General features: G+C 37.4%; 1 protein-coding gene across 1 annotated transcript in view; it reads right to left on the reverse strand.

Annotated features, from left to right (window-relative positions):
• Positions 1-2,321: 2,321 nt before the first annotated feature.
• The window catches only part of LARP4 (La ribonucleoprotein 4), a 54,689-nt gene continuing 43,275 nt past the window's right edge, over positions 2,322-13,735 (reverse strand). The window contains exons 11-16 of the mRNA XM_088465947.1: positions 13,013-13,228; positions 12,504-12,552; positions 11,698-11,856; positions 8,733-8,866; positions 7,441-7,603; positions 2,322-5,718 (exon numbers count right to left, since the gene is read on the reverse strand). Coding sequence (XP_088322073.1) covers positions 5,383-5,718; positions 7,441-7,603; positions 8,733-8,866; positions 11,698-11,856; positions 12,504-12,552; positions 13,013-13,228 — 1,057 coding nt within the window. The 3' untranslated portion in view covers positions 2,322-5,382. The remainder of the gene's footprint in view (positions 5,719-7,440; positions 7,604-8,732; positions 8,867-11,697; positions 11,857-12,503; positions 12,553-13,012; positions 13,229-13,735) is intronic.

Below are 13,735 nucleotides of genomic sequence, written 5' to 3' on the forward strand. Positions count from 1 at the left end.
GCTTTTTGACGGGTGGCCACTTAGCCTGGCCAGCATACTCTTATGAGTTTTTACAAATTTGACACGTTTGCGGCCTCTGCAGCGCAGTATGGCAGTGCTGTTTTGCAGAGTTCTCAGCCCTCTCCCGCCCATGATGGGAGCTCTGGGACGTCCCCACTGTCATGAAGCCTCCAGTGTCCTAGTGGATGAAGGATAAAACAGGATTTTGGTACTTACCGATACATCCCTTTTTCCGATTCCATAGGGGACACTGGATGCCCAACCCTGCGCTGTTCCTTCCTGCCATGGTTGTATCATGTTAGAACTGATTAAGGTTTTCCCTGTTTTACGGTTATTCCAATCTTTCTACACTTCCGTTTTGTGATGATTATGTGCACTTGTTTCTCCTCCTCCATTTATTTTTGTTCCTCCAGCTCTCCTCGGGCAGTTTCCTAAGACTGAGCTTGGAGGGGGGCATAGAAGGGGAGGAGCTAGTCACATTTGTAAAATTTAAAGTGCCAGCTCCCACTTAGCACATGTCTATACCCCACTGTCATGAAGCCTCCAGTGTCCTCTATGGAATCGGAGAAAGGGATTTATCGGTAAGTACCAAAATCCTGTTATTGACAATATAGAAGAACTGTAGCAGCATAATATGCACATGGAAAACAGTTTTAGTCTACAGCACCTGGTATTCCCAGGCGGACTCCGATCCAAGATCTAAACTGACTGCGCTTAGCTTCTGTCCCAACCATGGTTGTGACAGGGAAGACCAGTAGGTTTAACAATGTAAACTGTACCACTATTATAGTAGATCATTTCACAAAGGCAACTTATGTGCAACCCTGGAAAACTAATGCCTCCTAATTCAGACACTGAGCAGACAGTGCTGAAGGATTAATCATGTACACATTTGTTAGTAAAATAATCTGCTTGATGAATTACACAGCCAGATTAACCAGTCCTTTGTCTGGGGAGGTCTCATGGACTTGCCCCTCCCAGGAATGTTAGACAAGGGAGGGCAGTACATCAATGGCATTGCTGTGCACCTGTAAACGCTGCAGCAACATGCATTGCAATTTATAAGCCATACCAATGCTGCTGCTGCCACACAGCTAGTGTTAGGAATTTGACTCCCTACCACCTGAGGGAAACAGATCAGGAGCACAAATCAGAGATGAGGCAGCGCTTCGCAGCTAATTAGATCACCCAGAGGGATCAATTAACTTGGTAATTTACTGCGGCTACTTGAATTCCCCACAATCTGTACGATTTGGTAGTTTGTGCGTGTATTAAAATGATTACATGCAGCTTAGATTATATATATGCAAAATCCAACTAAAGGAAGCGATGGAGCAAAATCACATACTATAACATCTAGTGATATGCAGACACACAAGTGTTTTACATATTGGTGTTTAAAAGCACCTATTTCTCTTCTGCTTGACCTGCCAAGCTTTGCTGATCATTTGACAGTTGCACTTTTAACCACTATGCTGGCTACTGATGTCTGAACGCTTAACTTTTATAACTGCTGCAACTAATAAAATATTGATGAGAAATATATATATATATATATATATATATATATATATATATACATATACACACACACACACACATTATATATATATATATATATATATATATATATATATATATATATATATACACACACATATACATACACATACACTGGTTGCGACTAACAACTGAACTGTTTCTAAATACTAATACCTGCATGCTGGTTGTAACTGATATGTTGTTGATGGCTGTCTCCATATGTGCATTATAGCCCTAAATTGGGCCCAAGGATACCAATATCCAATTATACTGTGATTATCTAGATGGGCAGTGGTAATTAATTGTATTAGACATACCCAATTCTGTGTGCACGCAGATTCATTGGAAGTTCTGTAATTAATTATTTTACCATAGTCTGAATTTATAGCTTTTTAGCCTGTCTTGGTTAACGGAATTTTTTTTTGAATGGTCATTAATATTTTATGTGATTTGCTCCAGTGCTTCCTTTAGTTGGTTTTTGCATATATTTTCTGAGGGACACAGCTCCCTTGTCTTTAGGTAAGCTGCAGGAGCAATATCACAATATTTTTATTACCTCACTTTTGGTTATTCTCATTCCTTAGCGCCTGTTTTTTCTATTTTTATTCTTTCGAGAGCTTTTAGATGACTAAAGTGTACTTCCAGTGGTTATTTGTACCATTTAAAATTTAGCTTCTTCCTAAGTTAACAAGTACATGAGTCCAAAAATTTACATTGCATTGAATGAAAAAGGCGAGTGTTACAAAAAACAAAAGTTACAAACAAATGACACAACAGACTTTACCCTTTGAATCAGCTTTATTCTTCTAAATCTGTTATTTCAATATTTTATAGCACCTTGGCAATGTCCAGAATAGAATACAAATACATGTATACAATTAAAGCATGAACCCTATTTCACAATTTTGAATTCAGATGATTAATTGGAACACTGGGTTAAAAAAAAAAAAAAAAAAAAAAAAAGATTTATTTTGTATTAATAGACCCATATATAATTAACAAAACGCCAAGGCAAGGTAGAATTACCAGGTAAAATAAATGTAGTTACAGATGATTTCTGAGTACAGTTCAGGTTTTAAACACAAACAAAATATATAAGTGCCACAAAGTCTTTTGAAGAGTTTTAGGTAAACAAAGATCATGTTCCAGATTCAAGACTCATGTTGTCTCTGCCTTGATCGCCCATATTTAAATAGAAAGCTGACAACTCCGTGGTACCATAATAAAGGAAGCCCTGACAACCCAATATGTTTGAATCAATAAGCTGTATTAAGGACGATGCACACTTGTGTTAAGATTCCAGAATAAAAGGCAATTGAAAAACAGGAGGGAGAAGAATCAAAGACAACCAAAAATAAACCAACAGAGCAAATAAAATATATAAAATCAAAAGCAATTATCAGTTTCTAGTGCAGCTTCCAGAGAGGGTATATAAGATGTATATCCTAACACACCAAATTGGATGTATCACAGGATAAAACCATATTCTACAAAATGTATTTGTTTTTCACTTCACGCAGACCATAATCAACTCTAAAACAGCAGCACATCTTATGACAGAACAAACAGGAATGTTATACCACGCCATTTTGAATTAGATTATATGCTTTGACTTTTTTTTTGCAGTGTAATGATAAATGTATGAATAGTGGTAAGAGCATTACATAACAGAAAAGATGAATCACATTTACATTTTTTGATCAAAAGAATGGCCTATCCAAAAGACCGCTACAACACAAAAGACAATACTCTGAAAATGTTCCTTTTTTTGCAACATGCTAATTAAAGAACCAACAGATTATGATTGCTATAAACAAAGCCAATTGGAGCTTGAAACAGGTATTGGTAAATATTGATTAAAAAGAAACGCTTTGTCTAAGTTACAGGATCACCTAACACAGATGTAGTAACGGCATAATTTGATATCCGAAGTTTGCCTGAGAAAATATATATGTGGAGATTATGATTGAGTTAGCAGCCAGCCTAACGTTAGGCTTTGTGCTTTTCATGCAACATACTGCATTTGTAGTTTATACACAATCTAGATATCTTCACAGCCTTAATTATACTTTGAAAACCCCAATAAAATGAAAAAAAAAAAATTCTACAATGGCAACAAAAAAACCTAGCACAGGAAATTCAAATAAATACATGGAGAGATCCTTATATAGCTCTTATACTGAAAGCCACATCTGATTGGCATTTCTGTACATGAGCATAAGTCCAAAGAAAAATGTTATATACACACAAAACTTCCTTTCAATTTCACATATCAACTTACATTATAGTATTTCTGCAAGTCACAATGAATGATAAATTTTACATCTAGAATGAGAAAAAAAAAAAAAAAATACTCAAGTCCCATTTTCAAAAGAGAATAGTTAAAAGCACTGTATCCACATGTTCAGCTATAGACTAGAACACAAGAGATCGAATATAAAACCTGTGCCAACGATGAACACAGAACAGGCCCAACATAGTCGTAATATAGCACAAATACAGTGCTCACTATAAAAGTTACTAAAGGAGCCTGCTATACAAAATAAGCAGTGAATGGTGCAATTAAAATAGGACTGAGTTTTAGGAAATGACTGATTGACATGCAACCAGTTTAAGTCTTTTAGGAAATCCTTAAAACAAAATAATTTACTGAAAAGACAAATGGAAAAGGAGTAGAACAACTTTAAAACATGTTATAGAATGAAAAACTTTAATCCTATTGTAAAACTAAACTGATGACTTCTAAACAAAAGGGTTGTATTATTTCACATATAGCTAGTCATTTTATTATTCTTGAAGAAAATATATATATATATAAAAAAAAAAAAAATGAAATTAAAGACAAAATTGCGTCACTGTTGTAAATCTCATTACAGAGGAAACAGCTGCATTAATATTTAATTGTTTATGCCACTGATACAGCATAGTTTCACCAATCATTCCAATGTGAGCCATTTAAACTCATATCAGTTATGCATAGCCCTTTTTTAAAGACGACGTACACATACATAGCCTGCATTTACAGATTAGCAGAGCTATGAACATGAAAGCCATGCATGAATTAGGGGGAAAAAAAAAAAGCAAAAATGGAAGACATAAAAAAAAAAAAAAAAAAAAGCTTGACTACCAAATCACATGCCTTTGTAATAGCTAAGCATTTCGCTATCTTTCAAATATATGCTGACTTGATAGATAAAAAGCTTTGAAAGAAATTTTAGTAAGGTCAAAAGACAAACTAAATTTCAAGCTAATAGACATTACAGAATAGCTGTACATTCAGTTTTATAATGCGTGACAAAACAGCAACTGGCCACAGTTACTTAACACATTGACCACACTTGCATTCATGATTTTTCACTTCAAGGCCAAAATGGCATACATATACTACCAGCAAAGCCTTAAATAGATTAAAAAAGTAATTTTAAATTTCTATTTTTTTTATTTTTTTTTTGTTTTACATTTTTAACATCTATTTTTCAAAAATATTTTCTCTTACCCTCTTTGACAGAGGGCATTCTATGTTCATGTCGCAACCCTGAAACTGATATATAGCAAGTAACTTCTGCAACTTAAAATGTTTAAGAAAAACAAACTACCCCCCACCCGCATGTATCTGCCTTAACCCTCACAAAAAAAAAAAAAAAAAAAACCCTCCTACTTATATGCTTTTTAAATCACTCCTGGAACTCATTGCCACCTCAAATCCATTTCTCTGAGATGAATTTTGAATTTCCATTATATAAAGTGATCAACAAAATTGATGACCATTTTTCACCAAGTCCTTTTCTGTCGTTGCAATCAGTCCAGTTTGAAGGTTAACGTTAAAAGTCAAACAAGTTTTTACTTTGGTGATCTTGGTGGCACATATTGCTCCTTGCCATTGCGCCGCATTGCTCCCTGAGGTGAAGATCTGCGTCCAAACTGGCGCCTCTGTTCCCTGATTTTTCCTGTACCACCTCGGGGAGTTCCATTGCTGCGGTGCCCAGGAGAATCTTTTACTTTTCCTTCAACCTTCTCATTAGTCTTTTCAAAACTCTTTTCTGGAACAGAACTTTCTTCATTTTTGGCAGGTGGTGCTATATTTGAACGAAGCTCACGAAGTGGTTGGACAGGAGCTGGTGTTGGCTCCTTGGGAGGTTTTTGACATACTTCAGCATAACTTAATTTACGTGGTTCCTAGGAATTAAAATATTGCAGTCATTAGACATGGATCTATGGCTTAGAGATTACAACTGTAACAAAACAAATTGACTTTTCAGGTTACTGTGTGGAATGCCCCAAATTAAAGTACCACAAGCAAAGACATTCGGGTGACAGCACTACTTGCGGAGAATAGTATAGTAAATTTATACATCTTTCTTACAGGTGGTATTTTTTCACCTTAATGACGACCATAGAAAACACTATTTGCAATGTATCTAATGAACAAAGAATTTTACTCTATTAAAGGGAATTATATAACCATTCCCTCATATCATGTATAGATATAGCCCTAGTTTTTGAAGCATATTGGGGCAAAAATATATATTTTTTAAAGAATTAACTACTTTAAAGACCTACGCACTCTTATTCAGTGACAGGAGAAATTAGATTGGGTAATGGAAGCTGATAAAAAGGCCCAATAGCATCAGATTTGGGGGACTACAGTGTTCCCGAAAACATGATCTTGTGTTGGAGCATATGACTTTTTAAAAACATTTGGCGTTTTAGGTTTTGTTGAGTTCAGGTGGAACGCAAAATACATTGCCGCTGTAAAAAGACCAACAAGCCTTAAGCGTTCCAGATTGGCCAAGATAATTTTACAAGTACAATTTGAGATTTGTCATTATCAATGAAAGAAACCGTTATTACTATTAATACATTTCCACTTCAGCCACTTGTGCTCTTTAAAATCATGTGCTATACATGTATAGGGGTGAATTCAATGTTTTATCTTGGCTGCAGCTCCAGTCTAAAGTAACGGGAGCTATTAATTGTTTTTGGACGCCCATCACTTATCACGGATATCGCGCCCCAAAACGCAGGCGCGTAAAGCCGCCTCTCCCATTTAAAGTGACAGTTAAAGTGCCCAAAAGCTGGGTGCACTGCAGTTATGGCCCACAAAAGCCCTACTTACCACCCGCAATAAGTGAAAGCAATTCAATAGCTGACGTCACTTTAGACGGGAGCTACGGCTGCTGCAAACAATTGATTTCCACCCTTAGGGAACTATTTTGTGGCAGTGTCACAGCAGTCTTATTGATCTAGTGATATATTGCAATCTTAGGTGAAGAGCATAGTTCGGGGAGCTTTGGGAATTTACTCAAGAGTATACAAAAGTAAAATTGGGGGACAGAATATACAGTTATGGTGCATACACACGATCAGATTTTTTTCTTCAGATATGGACGATAACGATTTAAAAATCGTTCAGTCGTTCATATCTGATGAAAAATCGTTCATATCTGACATGCCTGAACGATGGACGATCAACGATGCGTGTTCCCGTTTGTCAGATAACGATATCTGACATCTGATGGGTTTGCAGTCAGACTTGGACGATTCCATTCATTTTAATGCAGTTAAAAATCGTTCAATCGTTCAAAACTTTGGTCAAATCGTTTAATCGTTCAGTCGTTCATATGACAAATCTGACAAGTCTGACAAATCTGACCGTGTGTACGCTCCATAAGGGGTAGGATTTATTAAAGCTTCTAAAACAGATAAGTGATAGTGTTGCCAAAAGCAATCAGATTCTATCATTTTCTAGAATGTAAGAGAAATGATAGCTAGCATCTGATTGATTCTGGGTAACATCTCCACTTTAAATTTTTAGAAACTTTAGTATATCTACCCCTAGGTGTTGATAGGATGGACACTTATCGAAAAAGCAAAAATAAAAAAAATCCTAACTGTTACCTGTATATCGTGAGCAGGAGACATGCTTGCCATCAGTGACGTGGGGGTAGGTTTCAGGGGTTTTGCAGAAGTAGAATTGCACACTGGTAACACTGACGAGGTCTGACTTGCAACATCTTTGTGACAAGAAATTTCTGTAGGTTTCTTCTCATTAACAGGATTGCTAAGTATGAACATAAACCAAACATCCAATAAGTCATAACCCACTAATAGGTAAAAATGACAGGTCTTCCTGTGACAGAATCTGATGGCTCTGTGGGTATCTAATTGCATAATCTCATCCTCTGTATTGTTTTTTCCCAATGTCTAGGACATTACCAAGTATTCTTTATCCCATCAAGTGTCACCTACGCATGGGCACCAGCCCATGGTGACTGTCTCGGCTGGTGCCTTTGTAAATGAGTTTAACAATATATAGAACAGGGGATTTCATCGGGCATCTCCTATGCCAGAGTATCGCAAACTCCACCATTACAGCCCAAGTTTTAAGGATATCCATGCTTGAGCACAGGTGAAATTTATATATATTTATATTTTCACAGCCCTCAGATCTCAATCTTGCAATCATTGAGAAGACCAAACAGCCAAAGTCTGAGAAGAAGAATGATCAGAAAAAAAATTGAGATGGAGAGAGGAGAAAAAGAAAAGTATGAAGAGTAGCTCAGACTTTTGGATGCTGGCCCTATTCCCTCTAAGCGCGATACTTAATCATCATTGGGCCACAAAATACAACTAAAATAGAAAAAGACGACCCATTCGCAAATCAGCCTACACTACTTACCAATTATGCGGTATGATTATCTAGAGCAGAGTTTTCCAAACTCTGCCATTACAGTCCACATTTTGAGGATATCCATATGCTTGGGCACAGGTGACTTGATTAGAACCAGTAACCATCTGGACTCAAGCATGGATAGCTTAAAAACCTTGACTGTAATGGTGAAGTTTGGGAACCTCTGCTCTAGAGCTATATTTACTCAACAGATATTGGACTAAACCGTTTAAGGTCTAATCTAGATCAGGGTTTGGCAACTTGTGAAACTTGGTTAAATGCAACTCTAACCAGTCTCATATTGATTTGGTTCGAACATAAGGATTGAAGGCCAGACTATTAACCTACAGATTAGTCAACTCTGTTAAATAAACTATTATTCAAGAAGTAGTCCCCATTTTCCATGTATAACAAAAAATAGGTAGCCTACCGGACAGAGGAGGAAATCCTGATCGCCCCTAAGGTAAGCTAGATTTATTCAAACATTATGCATCAGGCAAAGCCTGACCAACACGCTTACCTAGGTAAAGGTGGGGGCGGTGTAACGTCTTCTGAAGTATGGTGGGCAGCACACGTAACAGGTTGCTGCAGTGTGGTTTTTGAGAGTTCTTCCTGAGCATGTATAGACAAATTTGGAGGCAATTCCTTATTCTCCTGAAAGATCAGATTTGTTACTATACATCGCAGAACATAATAAACAATATAAAATACCACCAATTAAACCAACTGAAAAGGTCATAGCCTTACCAGTGCTAGAGACTTAAACAGCCCACATACAAGCTGCTCCGCGTCTAAGCCACTAAACTCTAAATCAAATTTGCCCAAACTTTACAGATCTGGCAATTTGGCGTTTGCCCCCTAATGGACTCTCAGTTCTTGTTGACAAGCTATAGGGACTGGAAGTAATTTTGGGTCTGAAAGGACTGTGTATATATAGGCAGTTAGGGTTTCAGTATGATTTACCGCCGGCCGACAGAGGCAGCCCGACAAAGATAAAAATCCAGAATAGAAATATAATATAATATATATATATATATTCGTGCCACAACCTAACTGCGCACAAGCAGCCCAAAGGTATTCCCCTGAGTTCTTAAGGATATCACCTACTCCTCTAATACACAATAAAATGAACACAAGGGTATAGGGTTAGGTGCTAGTAAATGTAAAAAATAAAATATACATTCCTTAAAGGGTTGTAGTTTGTAGGATTTCTGGTATCTTTAAAATGGATCCGAAGAGTCAAAGCATATGCAGTTTTCTCATTCAACGCAGATGAATATAAAAGAGAAAAACATGGCCAATGTTTCACATGCTTTTAGATATATATTTATGATGCAAAAACAGGGAGGGGGGTGTGTTTGAAAAACACCACTGAATTGATGAAAGTGCATACCCCAGTCACAAGAAAGAGTGATTTGCTCCCATAAAGGTTTCTTTTAGGGGTCCACCAATACTTAATATGACGTATAAGAAACTCCCAAAAGGTGCGTACCAAAACTCACATAGGCAGAGTATAGACGAAATACATAAAGGTATCTTTAAGAGGAGTCATTAAATCCACAGGCAGCGTACCCCAACTTACTAAAAGTGGCACGGGAATCCTCACATCAAGGTATCTTTAAACGTCCACCGCTCATGTGAATCTCTCCACACAGATTATTTCATCCCAAAAAAAATATAATTCTCCATAGCAAGAATAAATGGTCCAAAGCAAATTTATTTAAATGTATCCAACATATCAAAAAATATATATACGACCAGTGGCTAATGCAAGACCAACAGGCTAGTATATCAAAAAATATAACACACATATAATAATGACGGTCACAGGATAAAAAAATGTTCAAATGATAATACCTCCGGCGTTTAAGGGTCACAAAATCCTCTAAGTCGACGCGCGTTTCGGCTCTCACTGGAGCCTTTTTGATATACTAGCCTGTTGGTCTTGCATTAGCCACTGGTCGTATATATATTTTTCGATATGTTGGATACATTTAAATAAATTTGCTTTGGACCATTTATTCTTGCTATGGAGAATTATATTTTGTTTGGGATGAAATAATCTGTGTGGAGAGATTCACATGAGAGGTGGACGTTTAAAGATGCCTTGATGTGAGGATTCCCGTACAACTTTTAGTAAGTTGGGGTACGCTGCCTGTGGATTTAATGACTCCTCTTAAAGATACCTTTATGTATTTCGTCTATACTCTGCCTATGTGAGTTTTGGTACGCACCTTTTGGGAGTTTCTTATACGTCATATTAAGTATTGGTGGACCCCTAAAAGAAACCTTTATGGGAGCAAATAATCACTCTTTCTTGTGACTGGGGTATGCGCTTTCATCAATTCAGTGGTGTTTTTCAAACACACCCCCCTCCCTGTTTTTGCATCATAAATATATATCAAAAGCATGTGAAACATTGGCCATGTTTTTCTCTTTTATATTCATCTGCGTTGAATAAGAAAACTGCATATGCTTTGACTCTTCGGATCCATTTTAAAGATAGCAGAAATCCTACAAACTACAACCCTTTAAGGAATGTATATTTTATTTTTTACATTTACTAGCGCCTGACCCTATAACCTTGTGTTCATTTTATTGTGTTTAAAGGATAAAAATCCAGAACGTCCCAAGGAAAGTATTCACTAACCTAATTTCCCCCCCCTCCCTTAGGAGGGAGGTTAGGCACCCCTAAGTGCCTAAACCTAACCCCCCCTTCCCCACTGCCTAAACCCAAGTCCCCTGGGCGGGTGCCTAACCCTAACCTCCCCCCAGGGGCGCCTAACCCTAACCCCCCCTTCCCCTAGCCTAAACCTAACCGCCCGGGTGTGCCTAACCCCAAGTCCACCCCCATCCGCGGGTGTCCGCGCGCATCGCCCGGCTTAACCTTTGATCGGTAAGCCGGGTGTCGGTCTCCCGGCGTAGGGAAAAATAACAGGCGTCGAGATGACGACGCCTGTCATTTAACCCTTGCCGGGATTATACAGTCGGGAAGCCAGTGGTCGGGATTCCATCCATCGGCTTCCTGACTGTTTCCCGCAGTTAGGTAGCCACAGATGCAACAATTTCTCATATGCGAACTATTGGCTTTATATACAATTAAACTGTGGTTACTTAAAAAATAAATCTAAAAAAAATAAACCGTTCAGATTAAGCAGGAATGTTTTACACAAGATTAGACTACAGACAATTCAAAGAACTTTTGACCATATCCGATAAAAAAAAAAAGTTTTAAAATTGAAATTGAGACTCATTTACATTTGTTCATTTGCAATCTATTGTTACCAACATGTATAATTTGCTTTTCCAATTGTACTAAAAAAAGTTAAAATTCCAAAACTGAATTTGAACATAATGCCAGCTTTACAATGCCTTCAATTAGGATTATCTTATTGCTTTCAATAACATAATTAGATTAAAACAGATCATGGTCATGACCAATGCTTCTAAAATACAAAACTTTACGTCAGAATGTTAAAACTCACTTTCTCTTTGCAAATTCCTTTGACAACATCAGCCATCCTGCTCTCAAGAACAGGCTCCCCGGGTGTGCTTGCTATACTTCCAGGTAGGGGAGGGAAATTAGTTGTCAACAAGTCAAACTTTGGTGTCTGTGCAATTTCTTCCATTGCAGACAACGGTCGCTGAAATTGAAAGGTTAAGTACACATGAAGCAGACGGCAAAGCTATGTGTGTGTACTAAAAAAGAAAAACAGAAATATAGGTTCACAGCCCTCAGATCTCATAATCTTTTGCAATCATTGAGAAGACCAAGCAACCAAGGTCTGAGTAGAAGAATGAGATGGAGAAGTTTGAGCAGAAGTTTGAGATGGAGAATGAATAAAAAAAGTATAAAGAGTAGCTCAGACTTCTGGATGCTGGCCCTGCTCCCTCTAAGCGCGATACTTAATCATCATCGGGCCACCTAACACAATAATTATGGTATCCCATATGCGGATATGCAACTGTTAATCACGTCCTCAATTAAGACATTGTACACTATGGATCGGCACACTAGAATAATAATGGGATGATTAGCCGTATTGGAACGTCAAATCGTCCACATCGTCTAGCGTGTACACACAATTGCACGCTCCCTCAGACTACATAAGATGCTGCACGGTCAATAAAATGACAGTGTGCGTGGCAGTGCATTTTAATAAAGAAAAAAACAAGGTAATTCATTAAATTGTCTATCGCCCCGACCATCTGTAGAATTGCCGGTCGTCCTAAAGTGTAACCAGGGTTAGTCTTACTGGCTTATGATACATACGTAGAAAGAGCAACTTACAGAAGTGCGATCATCATCTCTTCTTCGTCTTCCTCTGAAGAAATTTCTCCTGCAAGGTACAGTATTAAAATATAAAAAAGGACATTTAAATGTAGCTTGTTTAAAAAGATATTTTGAAAATATTAACTATATTTACGGAATGTATGGGTGAAATACTTATCTGCAAGCGTTGGATGCCGAACAGCATAACATCCAACGCTTGCAGAGAAATGTTTTTTTAAATATTATATCCGCACATTTGTGACTTATAAGGCAGCGCCAATATTCTACACAGCACCTATACTTACCAGAAATTTTGTTGGATCTTTAGGGATAGATCTGTAATTTGGTGACCTACAGCCTTCTAGATTGAAGCGCCTCCCCTCCTCCCCAATTTTCCCACATTAACTATATTTAGTAGTGAAAGACAGCCATAGACCACAGAGTTAAAAAGGCTTTATGCATTTTTCTTTATTCATGACTAACTTATCTAAGCAGCTATTGCAAATACAACAATACTACATACATACCTGCCACGACCAGTTCCATCCATCCCATTCAGTTCTGTGTGTAAAGATTGTGCGTTATTCTGTTGTCCTATTAAAGATGTGGTGTGCCGTTCTGAGGGAAAAGGGCGCAAGTTTGCTCTATTTATATGTATATCTGCTAACGGTATTGGAGTTGTAGTGCCACCCTCAGTAGACCGTTCTGAGGAGCTTGTAGATGATCGAAATTGAGGCTTCCCACTACATTGGGGAAAAAAAAAAAAATCCTATTTAGGGGACTCCCAAACTCTGAAATCTTACAAAGACTGATTAAATTTCCTTATTCAAGTCATCAGCAAAAAAACAGAAAATTGATTAGTGACCAATTGCAATACAAAGCTTGGGAAAGGAGTACATAGCAAGTTTATGAACTATCCCCTAAACTAAAGCATTTAAAATCATAATACGTTAAAATATGTATACAAATGTGTTAAACAATCTTGCAACCACAAAGATCATCTAAAATGGTTTCCCTACACAAAATTATAGATTTAATTTCTCCATCATTACCGATCACTTACAGATATAAATGGGCAATTCATGCTCAAGAACATTATGGGGTAAATTTACTAAAGGGAGAGTTTTTAGAAATGGTGATGTTGTCCATAGCAACCAGATTCTAGCTATCTTCTAGAAGGTGCTAGTTAAATGTTAAGTAGAATCTGATTGGTTGCTATGGGCAACATCTCCACTTCTAAAAGAATCACT

This window comes from Taudactylus pleione, unplaced genomic scaffold (genome assembly GCF_031769625.1).
Source record: "Taudactylus pleione unplaced genomic scaffold, aTauple2 ptg000065l, whole genome shotgun sequence".
Lineage (NCBI taxonomy): Eukaryota > Metazoa > Chordata > Amphibia > Anura > Myobatrachidae > Taudactylus > Taudactylus pleione.